Genomic DNA, 21205 nt, shown 5'->3' with positions numbered 1-21205 from the left:
GACTGTTTGCTCTGGGTGGGCCCTTGCCAGGTTGTCAAGAAAGAGGCAGAGGATGATATTCCGGTTGACAACAAAACTCTTACACTCCTATTTCTCTTTTAATGCCCACAAAATCCCTCTAAGGAGTAAAACAGAGGCTCACAAAAAGAGCGTCCCCAAAAAAGAAGTGGTGGAGCTAGGGAACAGAGTCCCAGGTACCCCAGAAGCCAAAAGCCACTCTCATGGCCCCATATCCCAGCGTAGGGAAACAGCAAGTCTGGAGTCTGTGCTGTCTGATTGCCTAGAAATCTAAGTAGGCTTACAGGCCTGTTGGGAGAAGACATGGGACATCCTCACCAGACTAGACTGAGCAAAACAAAACTTGACTTTCAGGGTCTGGGCAGGGGTAGGAAGAGGAAAGACTCCTGTTCTGAGAGTCAGAAGGTCTGGGTTCCAACTTGTCTGGGCCTCTTGCTTGCTGTGTGAAAGTCATTGAATCTCTCCCAGCCTCAGTTTCCTCATCTGTGAAATGGGGATAATAGCACCTACCTCCCAGGGATGACTATGTGAGGACTCAACAAGATAATGCACGTAGAGTGCTTAACACAGCACAGGGCACATTGTAAGAGCTCCGTAGCCTTATATTTTTTTTTTTTTTTTTTTTTTGCGGTATGCGGGCCTCTCACTGTTGTGGCCTCCCCCGTTGCGGAGCACAGGCTCCGGACGCGCAGGCTCCGGACGCGCAGGCTCAGCGGCCATGGCTCACGGGCCCAGCCGCTCCGCGGCATATGGGATCCTCCCAGACCGGGGCACGAACCCGTATCCCCTGCAGCGGCAGGCGGACTCTCAACCACTTGCGCCACCAGGGAGGCCCTAGCCTTATATTTTACTATTACTTTTTTTTTTTTTTTTTTTTTTTTTTTTTTTTTTACTATTACTATTAATATGAGGAGGTTGGGACTTCCCTGGTGGCACAGTGGATAAGACTCTGAGCTCCCAAGGCAGGGGGCCTGGGTTTGATCCCTGGTCAGGGAACTAGATCCCACATGCATGTCGCCACTAAGAGCTCGCGTGCCACAACTAAGGAGCCCACGTGCCGCAACTAACACCTGGTGCAACCAAAAAAAAAAAAAGAAAAGAAACAAGAAAAAAATAAGAAGAAGAGGTTGGGCTGCTTGGTTGCTCTCTCAGGGCCTGGTGCCTGTGGCCTGAACGCTGGTGCCCACAGCTCAAGCTGGGCCTGTCCACTCTTGAGGAGCTCACAATCCAGCATCAGGGAGTTCCAGGTCGTGCCACTGTCATCTTCTTATCTGTCTCAGCTGTGCATCCAGTCACACCACAAGGCTTGAAGGAAGGTGCTGAGCTCTCTTCATTTTCCGAATTAACAGTAGGAGTGGGAGACTTCCCCGGATGTCTAGTGGTTAAGACTCCTGGCTTCCACTGCAGTGGGTGAAGATTCGATCCCTGGTGGGTTAATTAAGATCCCACCGGCCGCACGACAGGCAAAAAAAAAAGAAGGACGGGGCAAAGGATGGGAAGCTCTCAAAAAAACCTTGTTGATTTGAACTGAAATGACATTAAGCCTTCGTGGAAGTGAGAGGGAGGGGGTGAACCGGCCAGGAATACAGACAGCCTGCCCGTTTTTTGCTGGCGTCCACGTCCTCTTTTTGTTCCCTAAGGGCAAGCGCCCGTAACAAATATGGCGGCGGCATCCTCGGGCGAGAGCACCTGCCGAAGCAGCGGTCCCGGAGCCACGCGGAGCCAATCGCTAGGCAGGAGCGGAAGAAGAGGCTGGAGAAGCTGCTGGAGGCCTGCGCGCAGGCGCACTGGCTGGCACCTGGCTCCGGGCAGCCGCGGGATTAGGCTTCGCCTGCCACAATTTCGGTGAGGGGCTGGCCCGCGGCCTGGGCTCGGGGGCAGGAGCGGGCCGGACTGGGGGGGGGGGCAGTCGGTCCCAAAGGACACACCCGAAGGGTACAGGAATGCTGTCTGCTCTGGGAGTCCTGGGGGCTGTTTGCGGGAGTCCCTGAAGTGATCTGGTTGTGGGTTGAGAGAGTGCCTCGGGGCAGCGTGGGAGAAGCTTGGGCTCAAGGGGTGTGAATGGAATTCTTGCAGAGGGACTCCCTGGGGTCGCATGATGCATCAGGCCGGGATCCATTTCATTAACATAATGGCTTTTAACCCTGGTGGCGTTGTAGAACCAATTGGGGAGCTTTAAAGGAACACCGATGCTGGGCCCCATCCTTAGAAATTACGATTTAATTGGTCAGGGGTGAGGCTTGGACTTTGGAGTTATTGAGCAGCTCCTCAGGTGATTTTAATGTGCAGACAGGCTGGAGAACCACCACATGGTTCAGCGCCAGCTATTGAGTAAGGAACTCCTGGGTTGTTCCCACACTCCTCTGTGGCTTGCGAGGGCTGCGTGGTCCTGGGGTGAAGTTGCTGATCCTCCAGTGCTGCTGTAGTAACCTGCGGAGCAGGGAGGGAAAGGGAGAAGGTCCCTCCCCCAGTAGGGTGAAGTTCATTTCCAGCCTGAGGAGGAGGATGGGCCCATCAGTCACTGCATGGAAAGTGGGCACCCCTCCAGGGTGGGCGTCCCCAACAGCCCTGCCAGGGCTGGTCCTGCTGTGGGGAGACTGAGCAGGGAGATAAAGGGGGTGTGAAACAGGAAACACAGAAGACAATTCAGAGGTCACCTGCTTGTTGAAAAAAGGACACACCTAATACTTGCGTAGGGTATAATACCTTTGAAATTCATTTGATACCCCTGGGACAGGCAGGGAATGGAATTTTCTCCCGCTTTGCAGATGTAGGAATAAACTCAGAGAGCTAGTGATAAGGTTCAAACTTGACCCAGGGCTCCCAACTCCAAATTATGCTTATTAGTAGATTTTTTCCCTCCATACTAATAGCTTCTCATACAGTCTCTAGTCCTTCTGAAGGGAATCAGAAGCTAACACCCACCCTCTTTCTGAAGCCCCTCACACCAGGGGCCCAGTCTGTCATTCTTGGTTTCCTCTACCAAATTCATCAGCCCCCTACTCACCACAGGCTGGTTCAGAAATCAGGGAGCTGCTACTGTTTCTATCATTTTCTGGTTCTTTATCTCCCAGAAGCCTGATGGGGTGAGGAGGGGAGTGTTTTTACATGATGCCGGGGGCTCCTTCTAAACATCTGATTCTGTCACTTGGCCACTCCCAGTGCCCCCCATCCTATTGTCCTCAGGATAGGGTCTTGTGTGTAGTTTCCAAAGCCCTTCCTGATCTGGTGTCGCTTTGCTCTGAGCTCTCTTCCCATATTGTATCAATTTTCCTTAGCACACAGATGAAAGCTTAATAAGTGTTACATTTTGTTATTATCACAGTTCCTCGTTCGTGCCTCACCTGTTGCCTTGCTGTCCATGTTTCACATCAGGGTTCCCCAGGTTGCCTCTTTTTGACTCCCACAGCCAAGCAGAATGCAGAGCTGAGGGGCACAGTGGGATCTGGGGAGGACACTCCTCCTATGGCTGCTGCTCTCCCGTTGGGCTGGGGATGTCCGTATTGGCCTTTTGGGGGCAAATTGACCCAGCAGGTATTAATTGAGCACTTACTGTGTGGGAAGGAGCCTGGTGGAAGCTGGGAGTCCAGATCAGGGGCAGGTCTGACCTGGCCCTGCCTTTAAGGAGCTTGGGGGCTGGAGGAGGGTTAGGGAGACATTTGGATCCTGATACAGAGCCAAGGGACCTGAAAAGGGGAGAGAACACCTGACTTGGTGTCCTTGGGAAGGTATGTGCCCCTGAACTGGGCCTTGCTTGAATCAGCAGGATTTGATACAATTGTGGTGGCGGTGCGGGCCTAGTGATGTGAGAAATGCTAAGGTTTGTTTTTTTTTTTTTAGTCAGAAGCACCTGTTTTGAATTTTGGCTCTAGCACTTAATAGCTCTGTGATTTGGGGCCAGCTATTTAACCTTCAGAGCCTTGGTTTCTTCACTTACAAGATGAGGATGGAAATAGTAACAAGAGTTGTAAGGATTCATGATGATAAGTGTAAAAACCAGGCATATCGGGCTTCCCTGGTGGCGCAGTGGATGAGAGTCCCCCTGCCGGTGTAGGGGATACGTGTTCGTGCCCGGTCCGGGAGGATCCCACGTGCCGCGGAGTGGCTGGGCCCGTGAGCCATGGCCGCTGAGCCTGCGCGTCCGGAGCCTGCGCGTCCGGAGCCTGTGCTCCGCAACGGGGGAGGCCACAACAGTGAGAGGCCCGCATACCGCAAAAAAAAAACAAAAAAAACAAAAAAACAGGCATATCCTATATGTCTGAGAAATGGTATGTAGTTACATCTAGGGTGTTTTAGGTGGAAGGAACAACATGAACAATGGTTGGAGGTGGCATTTAAAAAAGAATTTGATGGATGGCAGGATATACAAGCAGTGAGAAGCAGTGAGAAGCATCAATGTTGAGTGCTGAAAAGACAACTTCAGTCATGGATTTGGCAGAAGGGGACACTGACTGCAACTCTTTAAAGATCATAAAGCCAAACTTCAGAGACATGAAAAAGAAGAAGAATAGCTACATTAAAAAAATTTATTTATTTTTAGCTGTGTTGGGTCTTCGTTGCTGCGCGTGGGCTTTCTCTAGTTGCGGTGAGCCGGGGCTACTCTTCGTTGCGGTGCGTGGGCTTCTTATTGCGGTGGCTTCTCTTCTTGTGGAGCACGGGCTCTAGAGCGCAGGCTCAGTTGTGGCCCACAGGCTTAGTTGTTCTGCGGCATGTGGGATCTTCCCGGACCAGGGCTCGAACCCGTGTCTCCTGCGTTGGCAGGCGGATTCTTAACCACTGTGCCACCAGGGAAGCCCGATATGCCTGGTTTTTACACCTATCATCATGAATCCTTACAACTCTTGTTACTATAGCTATATTTTGTTGAGGGTCTTCTAAGTGCCAGGCACTAGGCTTGGTGCTTTATATATCTTTTGCATTTCAGCCCTACAGCAATCTAAGAGGTTGGCGTTGTCATCCCCACTTTATAGATGAGGAGACTGAGGCCCAGGGAGAGGGAGTGGCTGGCTCAAGGCCACACAACTGGGACCATACCAGCGGGGGGTATGGGGGATGGGCTCTGGGGCCACCAGCAGGCTCTCCTGCTAGGTGCCAAGGTGAGGGTGGAGTTGGTTGCAGGTTACAGGGTATCTCAGCCAGGTTATGCAGCTAGGCTGGTGTGGGCCCCAAGCCTTCCTCCCCCGAGAGGCAGGGCTGTTGTTCTCTGTGGGGGTGGAGTGGGGGTGGAGTGGGGGTGGGGAGGGCTATTAGAGGAAGCGGTTCCTGATGGAGGAGTGGAATCTGGAGTGAGCCTGCATATTCTTTCCCAGGCAGAGGCTTACCTGGACAGGTTGCTTTGCCTCTAGATCTGGTCCATGGTAGTGGTCTGTCTCTGGTACTCCTGAACATCATCTGGGCCCGTGCTCCTTGCAGGCCGTCCTCTTCTGACTTTCCCCCTTGTGCCTTGATTTTTCTCTCAAACTCCCCTACCACAGGAAGGGGCCTGATTACCAGCATATTCCCCTGCTCGTACCCTGATCTGTTATAAGTGAGCCCAAGAAAATGCCAGTTTCTGAGCACTTTTCTGTCGGTGCTCCGGGCTTCCTAGACATAGTTTAATCCTCCCTGCATTCCTATAAAGATAGGCACTGTTACTCCCATTTTACAGGTGAGGAAACCAAGGTTCAGACAAGCTCAGACCTTGCCTGCAGTTACAGTTGGTAGAAAGTTCAGTTGAGATGTAAACCCAGGCCTTTCTGATGGCAAAAGTCATACTTTTTCCATCTCACCTCACTTTGAGGTTTTCTTCTACTGTTGCCCCAGCGTGGGTGCAGGGAACCAGCTGCTGGAGGCTGGGGACCTGGCCTGTAGGGTCCACCTTCTCTAGTAACCAGGGCAGGCCACTGGACATCTGGGTAGGGGTGCCAGGAGGTTTCACTCCCTTTGGACAAAGGCTTTCAAGGTGAGGGAGGGGAGTTCTGAAAGGCCCTGGGGAATCAGAGGAGGTGACCTGGGTTAAGGATAGCAGCAGAGGTGTACATGGTGCTTTACAGCCCCAAAGCACCTTTAGATTAGCCCACCCTATCCTTGTGTGGTGGGTATGGAGGGTCTGGGAGGCTCGATAGTAGTAATCTCTGAAGTTTGGGTGCTCGCTGCACTTCCTGTGCTCATTGCGTTGGAATATTTTCTCATGGACTGCTAACCCTAGCCTTGGGAAGGTTGGCCCCATCGTGCAGATCGGGAAACAGGCACGGAGAGGTTTAGCAAATTGCGTCAGGTCACACGGGTAGGAAATGGTGGAGTTGGGACTTTGGAGACCTCCAGTTGTGTCTTCTTTCCACTATGTTACTTGGAAATTGCCAAGGAAACTTTCAGGGTGATGGATATGTTCCTGATCTCAATTGTGGTGACAGTTTCACAGGCATACCTATGCCAAAACTGATCAGACTGTATACTTTGGATATGTGCAGATTATTATTATTTGGGGGCAGGGGGGGTCTTTTTTTCTCTTTTTTTCTTTTGGCCACGCTTTGCAGCTTGCAGGATCTCAGTTCCCCAACCAGGGATTGAACCCAGGCCATGGCAGTGAGAGCCCAGAATCCTAACCACTAGGCCACCAGGGGACTCCCCTATATGCAGATTATTATATGTCAGTTGTACCTCAATAAAGCTGTGAAAAAAAAAAGTATTTCTCACCAAATGTTTCTTCAGGGGCTCAAAGCCCCCAGGGAGAGGCCACCTGGATATCCTCCGGCTCTGGGACAAGGTGGGATCATTATGGCCTGGGAGAGATTCTCACAGACTTAGCGGCTGCTTTCAGGTAGTTTTGGCCACTCCTCCTTCTCTCATTGCTCCACCACTAGGCATGGGCTGGCACAAGGTTGGCACAGGGGATGGGGGGCTGCATACCGATCTCTTGAGTGAATTGCCACTCAGCTTCCATTGATCCTGAGAGAGACCCCCATGAGATACTGTCCTTATTCTCCCTGCAGAGCCTCTTTCTTACCAGTCACTCCTATAGCAAGAGTGGCTGAGTCCAGAGAGGGAGAGAGAGGGCGAAGACACAGGCCCTGCGCTGGAGAACCCCACAGTCAGGCTGGAGTGCGGGCAGGTGGGAGAGTGCTGTGCAGGGGCAGGAGGCACCAGTGAGGGCCGAGGAGTTGGAGCAGGTCTCCTCGACATGGTGCTGGCTCCTGAGGGATGGGTGAGATGGAGATGAAGACATGGAGAGGGTGCTTCTGGTAGGAGGCACCATCAAGAACAAAGGCCTGGGGACTTCCCTGGTGGCGCAGTGGTTAAGAATCTGCCTGCCAGTGCAAGGGAGATGGGTTCGAGCCCTGGTCTGGGAAGATCCCACATGCCGCGAAGCAACTAAGCCCGTGTGCCACAACTACTGAGCCTGCGCTCTAGAGCCCACAAGCCACAACTACTGAGCCCTTATGCCACAACTACTGAAGCCCGCATGCCTAGAGCCCGTGCTCTGCAACAAGAGAAGCCACCACAATGAGAAGCCCACACACCACAATGAAGCGTAGCCCCCGCTCGCCACAACCAGAGAAAACCTGTGCGCAGCAACGAAGACCCAATGCAGCCAAAAATGGATAAATAAATAAATAAATTTATTAAAAAGGAAAAAAACAAGAACAAAGGCCTGGCCAGAGGAGACGGTGGCTTGAAGATCCATGGAAGTCTGGGCTGGACTGGCAGGAAGTGGCCAGACTACAGAGGCCCCTGAAGGCTGGGCAGGGAAGGGGAACCATGGTTGCTCATGGGGCAAGATCAGGGCCTGGGGGGTTACCACATTTGGACTGGGGCTGAAGTCAGTTCTCCAGGGCCTGACTCTGATGGGGAAACAGAAGTTTCTGTTCTGCATGTGTGCGTGCAAGCATGCAGAAATGTAAATGACGCCCATGGGTAGGCTTGGGTCACGAGGACTCAAAGAGAAAGCCTCTGAGGAGGTGTATAAGTTTTAGGGCTGCCGTAAAAAATTGCCACAAACTGAGTGGCTTAAGGCAACCTCACAGTTCCTGTAGGGTAGAAATCCAACATCAAGGCATCAGCAGGGTCATGTGCCCTCTGGAGAGAGGCTCTAGGAAAGAATCCTTCCTTGCCTCTTCCTAGCTTCTGGTGGTTGCCTGCAATCCTTAGTGTTCTTTGGCTTGCAAATGCATCACTCAAATTACTGCCTGCATCTTCACGTGGCTGTCTTCCCTTTGTGTGTGTCTGTCTCTGTGTCCAAATTTCCCTCTCCTTATAAGGATACCAGTCATTGGATTAGGGCCCACCCTAACTCAGTATGACCTCATCTTAACTTGGTTACATCTGCAAAGATCCTATTTCCAAATAAGTTTGCACTCACAGATACTGGGGGTTAGGACTTGAACTTACCTCTTTTGGGCACATTCAACTCAGAACAGGGAGTTTGGGAGAAGGAAGCCCCCATAGCTTCCCTCTGGGGGTCAGACAAGCACACATGAGATTATTTTTCTGAAAAGAGAACAATAGCTTTGAATCTAAAAAAAGAGACAGATAGACTTAATGCCTGGCTGCTTAAAGTGTGGTCACGGACCAGCAGCATTGGTGCCACCTGGGAGCCTGTTAGAAATGCAGAATCTCAGATTCCTCCCCACACCTATGGAGGCAAAATCTGCATTTTAACAAAGTCCCCTGGTGACTTGGAAGCACATTACAGTACGAGAAGCGCTGCTTTAATAAAAATCTGACTTTTATTTGCTTTTCCATCCATGGTCAGTCTAGCCTGCTGGTCTCTGTGCACGAGTCGGCCTGGTTGAGAGTAGGCACTCGTGCTGTCCTTTGTTCTCTCTTTTCATGTAACATGTTCTTGAGTTTCTCTCCCCCGTGTTGAGGTTGCCCACGTACTTGGCCTTTGTGGAGAGCATCAGGCTTGTTGAGCCAGTCCCTTGGTTGTGTTCCTGGGCTGTGTCCAGCTTTTGGCTGTTTATAAACGTTGCTGCCATGAACAGCTCTGTACATGTTCCCTTGGGGTTAGTTCCTTGAGGTGGAATTTCCGGAATCAAAGTGCGTGAGCAGTTGTGAACTCTTATCATATCTTATCACTTGTATAGCCCCATGGAACCTGCCATCACAGCAGGTTTCTCCATTCTACCCAGCAGTCCATAGGAACCCAATTTGGGAGGTCAAGTGGCAGAAAAGGCTTTGGAGCCAGACAGGTCAGGGTTCAAATCTGCTACTTTTTTGCTGTGTGACACTGGGCAAATTACTTAACATCTCTGAGCTTGGAGTTGCTCTCCTATAATATTGTAATAGTGCTGTATACTTTGTAGGGATTTTATAAAGATGATAATGAGATCACTAACATCCATTTATTGAGCACTTTCTGTGAGTTACCTCATTTAATCCTTACATTCCTCTGAGTAGCCATGATCATCCACTTTTCCTTTTTACAGAAGAGAAAACTGAGGCTGGGGTTAAGTAGCTTGCCCGAGGTGCCACTGTAGGCACAGTGTGTGCCCAAGCCCAGGGTTGTCATGTCTGGACCGTTAAGGTTGAGTAAAGTATGGATGAAAGAAGATACTGAGCACAGCGCTCTAGCACGCGACCTGGCTCAGCACTTGCTGGCTGTCTGCCTTCTCTTCCCACGCCTTTATCAGTTTCCTTGGGTTACTCTCCAGTAGTGGTATCTAGTCCAGCATTGTTTTATCTGGACATCATTGACGATTCCCCAGTTTTGTTTTACGTACAGACTTTCAGTGAGATGACTCAGAGGTCTGGGGTTAGATGAGCTGGCTCTGATCCCTGCAGCTAACTGGCTTCTTCTTCCCCAGGGACAAGGATGGCCAGACTGCCCGTGGCCATGAGCGCTCCTCAGTACTCCTGGGGCTGAGGCTGGGCTGGCCGCCATGGGGCTGGGTGGGCCCTGGGCCTGGCTGCTGGGCCTGCCCACGGCCATGGTCTATGGCTCCCTGGCCCTCTTCATCTCTGTCCTGCACAACGTGTTCCTGCTTTACTACGTGGACACCTTTGTCTCAGTGTACAAGATCAACAAAGCTGCCTTCTGGGTCGGAGAGGTAGGTCAGAGCTGGGGCAGCTAGCCAGGGTGGGAGCCAGGAGCTTGGGGCAAGCCGGGTTGCCCACCGAGATTCAGCAAGAAAAGCTGGAGCTGGAGGCCTTGATGACTCCTCAGTGAGGATTACGCCAGGTCTCCTGGCCTCTGTCTTATGAGCCAGGCACTGTTCTATGTATGCACATTTATAATATATTCACATATATTTATCAGCTGGGCCCTGGATGGGTGGGAGTTTGATGGGACAGTCGCTATGGGTTATAACAGAGGGACTAACCTGAGCAAAGGTTTGCAGGAAGGAAAGCTGGGGTCATCTTTGAGAGGTGGTGAGCAGGCTGGGATGGAGAAAGCTCTGGAGAGGAGGCTGCCTGGAGCCCACCTGCCTGTTTCCCCTCTGCCCACAGACGGTGTTTCTCCTCTGGAACAGCCTCAATGACCCCCTCTTCGGCTGGCTGAGTGACCGTCAGTTCCTCAGCTCCCAGCCCCGGTTTGTTTCCCGAGGATGGCTCAGAACTGGTTCTGTCCCACCTACCCCTCCCCAGAGCTGGAGGACCCCTGCCTGTGTTTGGGGTGGGGAAAGAAAGGGAGACCATTTTCAGCTGTTGTCCAGGCTTCCTCCTTTCCCAAGGTCAGGCAGACTCTGTCCAGTTTGAAGAAGTGGCCTTGACTGGCTGCTGCCTTGCTCACCTCAGGGAGAAATTTACCCCCGCTTGGCTTATCAGGCCCTCAGGACGGGGCTCCATGCAGCAAACACTCTCTGCTGCTTCTGGCAGATTTCTTTAGCCCATCCCTGCTTGGGCCCATCACTGCACCCAAGCTTGAGAAATGGGTATCCCACCACCCTTTGGCCGTCAGCCCTGGCAGGCTGGTAAGAGAGCAGAGGGGAGAGTGTACCCACTGGTGAGTTGTGCTTCCCAAATCAGGGGTTGAACTCAGGGCTCAGTGGGACCACCCTGGTGTGAGTCCCATGCTTTGGGCCTCTGTTGTTCCCTCCTCTGGGCCCCGGGCAGGGGGAACTGGGGCCTGCCAAGGCTGCAGGGGCATCTCCCAACGGCGCCCCTCTCCCTGGCAGGTCAGGCGCCAGGCTCTCCTCGAGGGCCGTGGTGCTGGCACGGGTGCGGGCACTGGGCTGGCATGGGCCGCTGCTGGCGCTGTCGTTCCTGGCGTTCTGGGTGCCCTGGGCCCCAGCTGGCCTGCAGTTCTTGCTGTGCCTGTGCCTCTACGATGGCTTCCTGACGCTCGTGGACCTGCACCATCATGCCTTGCTGGCCGACCTGGCCCTCTCAGCCCACGACCGCACCCACCTCAACTTCTACTGCTCCCTCTTCAGTGCGGCTGGCTCCCTGTCTGTCTTTGCCTCCTACGCCTTCTGGAACAAAGAAGACTTCTCTTCCTTCCGCGCCTTCTGCCTGGCACTGGCCGCTGGCTCTGGGCTGGGCTTTGTGGGGGCCACACGGCTGCTGAGGTGGCGGGTGGAGGCGGCCAGCAGGGAACCGGGGTGCCCAACCCTGGCTGTGGATGGCAGGTGAGTGGCCAGCTCTGGCTCTCCAGGGTCCCGCCAGCACTCTGCTGGGTGTGACTGCCATGCTGGGGACCCTGGCTGGTGGATGGCTGCCGGGTGGGGGATGGCTCTGGCCCAGCCTAGGCCGTTCTTGACTCCCCTCTGCCCCGTAGCCTGTGTGAAGAAGAAGAGCTGCTTCTGGGCGGCGAGGAGGCGGGCAGCGTCACCTTGGGCCAGTACCTCCGGCAGCTGGCCCGCCACCGGAACTTCCTGTGGTTCGTGGGCATGGACCTGGTGCAGGTACGGGAGCAGTGCCTCCACCCAGGATGGCTACGAATGCCTCACTCAAGGGAACAGGCTCCTCAGAAGCTGGGAAATCAGTTCTGGCCTCTCCTGAGAATGGCTGGGCCATTCAATGGCAGGAACACAGGTTGGGCTGTTAGATACCTGGATTCTAGCAGCATCTGAGCTCCTGGCTCTCTGCGTCATCTTAGGCTTGTCTCAGTCTCTCGGGGCAGCCATGTCCTCACCTGCAAAGTGAGGATATGAAAAAGAGGTGCCCCTTTGGGGACTTTTAAAACTCCACATGCCATACCTAAAACATATGTAGTATGTAAGCCAACCAAATTTAGAAATAGATTGTTTCTGTGTCATTAAGCTTGTTTTAGCATTGATGGGTTTTACAAGAGAAAAAGCTTTTAATTGTTCTAATGACAATTTTGTCATTCCTTCTAACTTTTAGCAAAATTGGATGAGCACAGGAAGTTGGTTTCAGGTTTTGTTCTGGCATGTTCCACACCGAGGGACATGGGGTGGAGGCCGCCCTTGCTCCTGCTGCTCCACCCGCTGGCTTCTGCCCTCTTCCTGGCCTCCTCACTATCCCTGTTGGTTGCAGGTCTTTCAACAGCAACTTCTTCCCCCTCTTCCTGGAGCATCTGCTGTCAGACCACATCTCCCTCTCCACAGGCTCCTTCCTGTTGGGTGAGTGGGTGCCTCGGGCAGGCCGGAAGGACAAAGGCTTGCACCCCAGAACCCCTAGCCCGGCTGTAGGCACAGCCGCCTCCCCAGCTGGGGCCCAGGTGGCAGAGGGCAGAATCCGTGCTGGGTTGCACCTCCAGCCCCCGGCTCTGTTTTCCAGAGGGAGGGAGGGAGCCTCTGTGGGTTTGAGGGGGTAGGGCTGCCCTCATAGTGGTCCTCTGGGTGGCGGTGACACCCAGAGGTGAAGTGGCACAGTGGCTGGTTCACAGGGAGGACTACTGTCCTGACAGGCCTGGGTGTGTGTCGTGACCGTGCTTATTCACTGTGTGGCCTTGGGTGTGTTTTATTTCATCTCTTTGGGCCTCCACTTCTCTGTAAAGTAGGAATAATAATAGTACTTACCTTAAAGGGTCGTGAGGACTAAATAAAGGGGTGTGAAGCTCTTAGCACGGAGCCTGAACCTCGTTAGCGTTGGATCAGTGCAGACTCTGATTCCGATGGCTAACCGTGGGCAGTTGTGGAGGTTGTAGCAGTGCCCCCTGACGAGGCCGCTCCCCCTTCCCCAGGCATCTCCTATGTCGCTCCGCATCTCAACAACCTCTACTTCCTGCCCCTGTGCCGGCGCTGGGGCGTCTACGCTGTGGTGCGTGGGCTCTTCCTGCTCAAGCTGGGCCTGAGCCTGCTCATGCTGTGCGCCGGCCCCGACCGCCCTGGCCTGCTCTGCCTGTTCATTGCCAGGTATGCCCTGCCCTCCTTCATCCCCACACCTCTGTCCCACCCCTTCATTTTTGTCTGCTCTCTCTCCGCCGGCAGCAACCGTGTCTTCACTGAGGGCACCTGTAAGCTGTTGACCTTGGTGGTCACTGACCTGGTGGACGAGGACCTGGTGCTGAACCACCGCAAGCAGGCGGCCTCAGCGCTTCTCTTTGGCATGGTGGCCTTGGTGACCAAGCCAGGCCAGACCTTCGCCCCACTGCTGGGCACCTGGCTGCTGTGCTTCTACACAGGTGAGAGCCCAGGGGCTGGCACGGGGCTCTGGAGGCTCCAGGGAGCACAGCTTACCTGGTGTACCAGCTGATCAGCCTGGGATCTGGGTCCATTGAGGGAGAGAATGGCAACCAGCCAACAGAGGCTGGGTCTGGGCCGCCCCCGGCTGCCACCCCTCCTCTGCCTCTCTGCATGTGGATAGAGGAACTGGGTTACACTCTTTCATTCATTCATTCAACAAATATGTATGGAATGCCTTCTCTGCCAGGTGCTGCTCTAGGTGCCTCTAGGGAGGGAGATAACAAAATAAGACAGACAAGGTCTTTGCCATCGTGGAGCTTATATTCTAGTCGGGGTGGGGGTAGGGTCGGCAATAAACAGCCAAACAGGTAGTGATAAGTGTGTTGGTAAAACTAGCCAGTGTGACTGAGAAGCTGCTTAGCGTGGTCCGGGAAGGTCTCTCTGAGGAGGTGACACCCAGGATGTGAACTGAATGGCAAGGATTTGGTCTACAAAGATCTCATCAAATCCCAGATAGAACTGGAAGTGGGCCCAAGTTATCAAGAGTGGTTTGGCAGACTTCCCTGGTGGTGCAGTGGTTAAGAATCCATCTGCCAATGCAGGGGACACGGGTTCGAGCCCTGGTCCGGGAAGATCCCACATGCCACGGAGCAACTAAGCCCATGCGCCACAACTACTGAGCCTGCACTCTAGAGCCGCGAGCCACAACTACTGAGCCCACGTGCCACAACTACTAAAGCCAGTACGCCGAGAGCCCATGCTCCGCAAAAAGAGAAGCCACCGCAGTGAGAAGCCCGCGCACCGTGTAGCCCCCGCTCGCCGCAACTAGAGAAAGCCCGCACACAACGAAGACCCAATGCAGCCAAAAATAAAGAAAGAAAGAAATTTATTAAAAAAAAAAAAGAGTGGTTTGGAGATGAGGCTGGAAAAGTGAAGAGGGCTCTGTAGATCTGGGCAGGGTTCGAATTTTATTCTCAGTGCAGCTATTGGGTGGCTTTTAAGTAGGGGAGTGGCCTCGTCTGATTTACAGGCTTTAAAGTTCACTCTGACTGCTGCACGGAGGGTGGGCTGTAGGGAGGCTGTGGCACAGGCAATGGAGACTCGGAGCAGGAGGGGCCGGGGGCTGAAAAGAAGTGTTTGTTTTGGGCTGTGTTTTGGAGTTGGGGGAAGTGAAGGATTGGCTGTTGGGGAGTGGTGAAATTAACTGAGGAATCTAGGAAGACTTCGAGGTTATTGGGGGAATGGCGGTGCCATTCCCCAAGAAGAGAAGAACGGGAGAAGCAAGTCTGGGGGAGGAATCAAGAGTTGCCATTTGGACATGTGCCCGTGGCGTGTGAGATGCGGCACCGTGGACTGTGGAGGAGACCAGGGCTGACCTGTTCTTTCTGCGGACTCTCTCGTCCTAGGTCATGATCTCTTCCAGCAGCCCGCACTGACGCCTGTGGGGAGTGCCCAGCCCTGGCCAGAGCCCCCGGCTCCACCCCCACCACAGGCCCCGACGCTCCGCCAGGGCTGCTTCTACCTGCTGGTGCTGGTGCCCATCACCTGTGCTCTGCTGCAGCTGTTCACCTGGTCCCAGTTCACGCTGTATGGGAGACGCCTGCACGCGGTCAAAGCCCAGCGTCAGAACCTGTCACGGGCCCAAACCCTGGACGTTAAGACGGTGTGAGGGGAGCGGCAAGGCCACCCTGCTGAGGACACTACCTGCAGCCCTGGGCGGCCAGCCCCTTTCACCTTCCTGGGGTGCAGCCTGGAGGACAGATGGTGGAGTGGGAGCTCCTGGGGCTGAGCAGGGAGCGTCACTGAGGTCTAAGTTCCTGCTTGGCTGTCGGGCCCAGCTTGGGCAAGCGTTGGGGCGTTTGTGCTCAGGGACCCGCTTCCTCCTATGCGGCAGGAGGAAGAAGAGGATCACGAAGGGAGGGGGCCTGCCCTGTGGTCACGTGGGGTTGCTGTGGGCACAGAGGCCTATCCCCCTACCTGGCTGGGGCTGGCGCCCTATGTGGGCTCGAAAACCACTTTGGCCCAGTCAGAGGAAGCTGACTGAGTCCCACCTGCCCCCTGCGGTGGCTTCTCTCAGAACTCTCTGCCTCAGCTGTGCGTGGAGTAGCACGCCCTAGCTGCTGCAGGGCGCCCGCGCCCCCAGCTGGCCTCTCAGCGATGTTCATTTCATCACAGACTGATCGAAGTCGGTCATTTCTATTCCCACTCCTGAGGTCTGTGCTGTGTGTGGGAGTGGTGGTGGGGGAACAGGATTCCTTACTTAATAAGAGCAGCCTGAGAGCATTTTCAGAGATGAGTGGGGGGGCCACCCACATCAGAGTCACTGGGGTAGCAGGGAGAGCCTGCAGGCCCATGGCCGCATGGGCCCTTGGGAGCAAAACAGCTTTCAGGCCTGCGGTCGTAGCCCCAGTGCGTTTCCCATGTACCACTGCTGGACGTGGTGGGCAAGGAGGAGTGGCCACTTCTAGGCTAGAGGTCCTTAACCTTGGAGTCGCTGGGGAGCTTGCAAAGATGCTGGTGTCTGAGTTGTTCCCCAAGATTCTGATTTCGTGGGTTTGGGTACCGCCTGGCACTGGGGTTTTGGAAAGCTCTGTGGTGACTTTACTGTGCAGCTGGGACTGAGAACCTCTGCTTGAGGTCAGCGTTTCTCGGCGTTGGCACTACAGTTGGGGCTGGGCTGTTCTTTGTTGTGGATGTTTAGCAGCATCCCTGGCCTCTGCCTACTAGATGTCAGCAGCATCTCCCTCCAGTTGTGACGACCAGACATCTCCAGGCATTGCCAAGTGTGTCCTAAGGGGCAAAACTGACTTTTTTTTTTTTTTTTTTTTTTGCGGTATGCGGGCCTCTCACTGTTGTGGCCTCTCCTGTTGCGGAGCACAGGCTCCTGACCGGCAGGCTCAGTGGCCATGGCTCACGGGCCCAGCCACTCCGCGGCATGTGGGATCTTCCCGGACCGGGGCATGAACCCGTGTCCCCTGCATCGGCAGGTGGACTCTCAACCACTGCGCCACCAAGGAAGCCCCGAAACTGACTTTGATTGGGAACCACTGCTCTAGGCCAATGGTTATTTGAGGGTGTGCACAGCGGTTAAGAATGGATTAACATTTGTAAAGTGCCTGGAAAACCGCTCCCTTCCCACCAAGTATACAGGTTTAAAATGGAGAACTGATTAATCAGAATATCTGCACGTGGGCCCCGGGAACAGTATTTTAATAAGCTTCTGACTTCAGAGATGTGAAGAGCTGGCCCCCTCATTTGGGGTGGAGTCTCATCCATGGGCTTGGGCATGTGCACAGGCCTGGGACCCTCATTCCTGACCTGGTCTTTGGGCTTCGTTGTGAACACCAGCTTCTCTGCGTCCACCTGACAGGCTGGGGCTTGGGCTAGGGTCAGGCCAAGTCTGGCTGGTGCAACAGTGCCCTCTAGAGGACAGACTAGGCCCAGTCACAGCCTCAGATTCCGGGCCCACAGCTCCTCCCTCCTCCCACCCTGCACTGGCTACAGACAGAGGCCCAGCTGATGTGTCTATTGGAACGAGTTTATTTAAGTACACTGGGCCCCACCAGGCAACATGGTTTGTGCGAGGCTGTGCGAGGGACAGGCTTGGGCTAAGGGCGGGGGAGGTGAGCTGGTTAAGCACATTGCAGTCTGTGGGTCGCCACATCGCTTTCACACACACCTGCTGCTGCGGCCCACACCTGGCAGGGCCTTTGGTCGTTGGACGGCATGGGGGAGAATACTGCCTGGAATCTGGGATCAGGGCAGGTCTTGGTGTCACAGGTGAGGGTGCCGGTGAATATCTGCTAGCCCCAGCTTTGCACCATCTGGCCTGAAGAGCCTTGGGACCACTGCCAGGCCAGCCCAGTCCAGGGTAGGCACCTGGCCCCACTGGACCAGAGGAGGTGAGCCTGAGCCCATCAGCTCCTGGCACTCTGGTCTGGCCCCTCCCTAACCAAATAAGTGCAAAGACAAGAATGGCACAAATCAGCCCAGAGGGGGCCATCTCGCCTCTACAACCTAGTCCCCCCTGGGTCAGCTAGCGTGGGAAAAAGCAACTTAATTGCAGCTCTTTCTCCAGTCCTAAGGAGGCTGGATCCCCCAAACCCCTCCTTTGCTAGCAGCCTCTGCCAAAGGGTGATTCTACCTCCTGTTTCAGAAAATCCAACCAGCAACCAGCCTGTTGATTCCAGGGTGGTGAGCAAGTAGAAGAGGGAGAAAGAGGCTGGAGTGACTTTGAGTGTAGCCTCTGATCCCAAATGGTCCTGAGGCCTATGGATACTGTCAGTTCACCGTTAGCAGGGAGTGGCGGGGCCCTGGACGCTATGCCAAGCTTAGGTGCTGTAAACGTGTGAACAGGGTGACTGGCGGGCAGGAGGCAGTGAGCTCCCTCACTCCAGTCCCTGTACTGTACAAACACTTCAATAAATAAAACTGAAGATGGCTTTGCCCATGGATGGATGGAAAGCAAGGGCCTGGGGCCAACAGGCTCCTGAAACTCTCCCGAGATCCCTGGATGGGGGTTGGGGGTTAGAGCATTAACTCTGCCACCCATCAGAAGTAGCACTACTCCTGCCCTCCTCAAATGCCCCAGTGTGGTCCTGGTCTCCAGGTGAAGCTGAGGGCATCCTGCCCCCTCCTGATACCGAAGTCTCAGTAACCGCTCCTGGAGTGCTTTTCCAGCTTTCTAAACCCAAACTGCAACAAAACCAGACAGAACTCAACCCTGGCCCTCAGTCTGTGATCAAGAGGCATTCAGAGCAGAATGATGAGCGAGGGGAGGCGGCAGCTGCCTTGGGCCGCAGGGCACCCTGGGTGGGGTAGGGGTGGGGCTGGCCCAGCCTAGGATGGGCAGCAGCAAGGTCTCCCGGGGGTTGGGTTTACCTCCCTCCCTGTCTCCCTATGGTAGTAAACATAGTCCCACACAGCCAGCCAAAGACCCCGCTGACGGAGCAGGCCCTCTGCTAGCACTCTTCCCTGTCAGGGGCCAGTTAGTGGTCAACCCCAGGTCTCAGGCCGTCACCATCGTGGGTAGTTCATCGTCCTTTCTGGGCCCCGGGATCCCTGGGATCCCCGGGCCACACGGCACTCGCATATGCGCACACACTCGTACCCACACACCCACACACGCACTCATACACACAGGCAATTCCTCGCAAACACTCCGACTCAAGAAAGCGAGTTTTAAAGTGGAGTTAACTTCAGAGAGAGGTGAAGATGATGTCCCAATATTAGAAGGTTTTCCTGTGGATGGATCGGGCACCGTCTTCCTCGTATTCCTTCTTAGAGACCCACATCTTTTTAAAGGTGTCCAGGGAGGCGAGGATGGAGCCCCTGGAATGGAGGAAATCCAAAGGAACAATGTCAGAGAAGGGGAGTGGGTATTCATGGAGCCAGCCAGTCCCCCTGGGGCCAAACCAGACCAGGCTTTTCTTTAAAGGGATGGGGTGGTGAGGGGTAATCAATGCATTTGCTTCCTGTTCCGCTCTTATGCCCAGAAGAGCTACTCACCCAATCCATGTGGAATACAGTCTCTCTTGCGGTGCAGATATCTGCAGGGGTGGGTGGAAAGAGGAATCTGAGACGTCCATCCTCCCCTCTCCCTTTCCCTGCCACTACTCACCTTTACGGCCAATTCTCACTGCCAGTGAGAGCCGGTGGATATATGGATACATTTCAGTGGATATACTTAATAAAACAGGCTTTAAGTTATGTCCCTGCTGGACCCTGTGGCCTCTCTGGGGGGTACTGTGGCCAGCCTGCTCATCTGAAGAAACAGGTTCCCAGCATCCCTAAGTATCTATGGCTCCCAGGGAAGCTGGGGCTATCTGGGGGAAGATTTGGCTCCCTCGGGGGCTGGTGGGAAGCAGATTGTACAGCAGGAACCACACTCCTCCATTCAGGATCCCTCCTTCCTCAGGCAGGCCAGCTCTCCTCAGCAGTCACTAAGATGTTAGACTGTGTCACGGGGGAGCAGCCAAAGTCAGTATCCTGTCAGTGTTACAGTTTCCCTGAAAGACCACATGTGGGGCCCTCAGCCTAGCACCCTGCCACATCTGGGTATCAGAACTGCCCCCTTTGGTGAAGAGGGAGAGTGAAGATGGGTCCTCCCCTCTGGCGGGCTTCAGGAGCAGAGTAGAAGCTGGGAGCCATCTGGCGGTGCCCGAAAAACTTGGGCAGAGCAGGAGGGGAGGCCATGCCACATGGCCCTCCAGATCCTTGGAGGCTCAGTTCCACCCAGCCCCAGGCCCCGCCCCCAGCATGCTCCTACCCTGATCTTCACATCTTTCGGAGCCAATTTCTTCACTTCACTCAATAGCCTGTCACCAAAACCTGAATGGGCAGGAAAGGAGAATCTCACGTCAATTCTCTGGGCGTCTGGGCCCAGCAGTATGTGGAAGCTCCCTGGGGAAGGGCGCTGAGAGCAAAGACCAACCTTTGAACAGGGTGGAGCCTCCCGAAAGGACGATGTTAGAGAAAAGTGTGCGCCGCAGGTCCATGTCAGACTTCTGGATGGCGAACACCAGCACCTCATGGATGCCCTCGCTCTCCTCGCCGATCAGGTCCGGCCTGAACAGCAGCTCAGGTGCCCGGAATCGGGAAGGACCAATCTGCGGGGGGGCCGCAAGCTTCTCAGGCTGGGGTGGGGGCTGAGGTCCCTCTGGGAGTGGGAATGGAAGAGGGCCCTCTGCCCACGGCTTAGTAACCAGGTGGCTAGGAAGGCCACGCTCAGGCAAGACCTTGTACGTCAAGGGCACAAAGAAGAACAAGGAGAGGGCTCCTGGGAACAAAAAGGAACAAACAGGGCTCCTGGGAGACTACAGAGAGGAAGCTCCTGTGGGTAATCCTAGCTCTGGCACTTGCCAGCCAGAGACTTAATAGATGGATTCATTCATTTGTGGAAATTTCTTCCTGTCGATGGAGGTCCAGGGAGGTGGAACTCACCCTACACTGCGCCTAAGTGGTTAAGGACAGCACTATACCTCACCCTTCCTAGTCCCATTCCGACCTAGGAAAATGCCTCTGGTGCCTCCTCCCCTCCGACACAGAACAAGCAAAGTCCCTAGCACCTCGCTCTGCAGGAGATGCTGCAGCTCAAGAGCTATGCTGCTCCAGGCAGATGGTATGAAGGACCTGACTCCAGCCTGCCCGTGGAAAGTTTGGTTTGGGCCCAGAGCTTTTGGGGCCTGGGGGGCCTAAGGGGAGAGGTCCGGCTGCCTACCTCAATGGTGCTGCCGTCGGGCAGGTAGTACTGTGCCTTCTCCGTCTCTAGTGTCTCATCCTTCTGGGGGTTTATGGATAGGTAGCAGGCTCTCTGCAGAACCAAGCACAAGTCAGGCAGGCAGGAAACCTGGCACCTCCCCAGTCACAGTCCCCGGGAGTGATGTGCTGCTGCAGAAATCTGCCCATTGCAGTGACTGCCCTAAAGGTCGTTAGAGCTGCATATGCTAAGTGCCACCCAGTGAGGGCTGACCGAAATCTCCCTGCTCCTTCTTAGGATATGCATTTTCACCTGCTCCACCTTCCTGGTGGGCAAGCGTGGCAACTCAGCTTTCTGGATTTGGGTCTGAGACCACACCCTAATTTTAGTCCAGACTCAGGTGTTTTTCTCCTACTACTCATACGGTTCTGGGTACTGCCTACCCAGCTCCAAGGTCTCCTAGAGCTATAGGTGGCAG

The 21205-nt window shown here is 54.5% G+C and overlaps 2 protein-coding genes across 2 annotated transcripts in view; one reads left to right on the top strand and one right to left on the bottom strand.

Moving 5' to 3' along the window:
• Window positions 1-1807: 1807 nt before the first annotated feature.
• MFSD13A (major facilitator superfamily domain containing 13A) lies at window positions 1808-17978 on the top strand. The gene is made up of 9 exons (XM_060100253.1): window positions 1808-1863; window positions 9804-10046; window positions 10447-10529; window positions 11115-11567; window positions 11717-11854; window positions 12439-12524; window positions 13088-13259; window positions 13335-13528; window positions 14936-17978. Exons 2-9 carry the CDS (start codon window positions 9879-9881, stop codon window positions 15196-15198), a joined length of 1557 nt encoding a protein of 518 aa, XP_059956236.1. The 5' UTR covers window positions 1808-1863; window positions 9804-9878; the 3' UTR covers window positions 15199-17978.
• Window positions 17054-21205, bottom strand: part of ACTR1A (actin related protein 1A) — an 18411-nt gene continuing 14259 nt past the window's right edge. Inside the window, exons 7-11 of the mRNA XM_060100244.1 lie at window positions 20749-20841; window positions 19963-20137; window positions 19798-19859; window positions 19038-19078; window positions 17054-18860 (exon numbers count right to left, since the gene is read on the bottom strand). Of these exons, the coding sequence (XP_059956227.1) occupies window positions 18758-18860; window positions 19038-19078; window positions 19798-19859; window positions 19963-20137; window positions 20749-20841 (474 nt within the window). The 3' untranslated portion in view covers window positions 17054-18757. The remainder of the gene's footprint in view (window positions 18861-19037; window positions 19079-19797; window positions 19860-19962; window positions 20138-20748; window positions 20842-21205) is intronic.

This window comes from Mesoplodon densirostris, chromosome 1 (assembly GCF_025265405.1).
Source record: "Mesoplodon densirostris isolate mMesDen1 chromosome 1, mMesDen1 primary haplotype, whole genome shotgun sequence".
NCBI lineage: Eukaryota > Metazoa > Chordata > Mammalia > Artiodactyla > Ziphiidae > Mesoplodon > Mesoplodon densirostris.
This window is presented reverse-complemented; position numbering and strand designations above follow the sequence as displayed.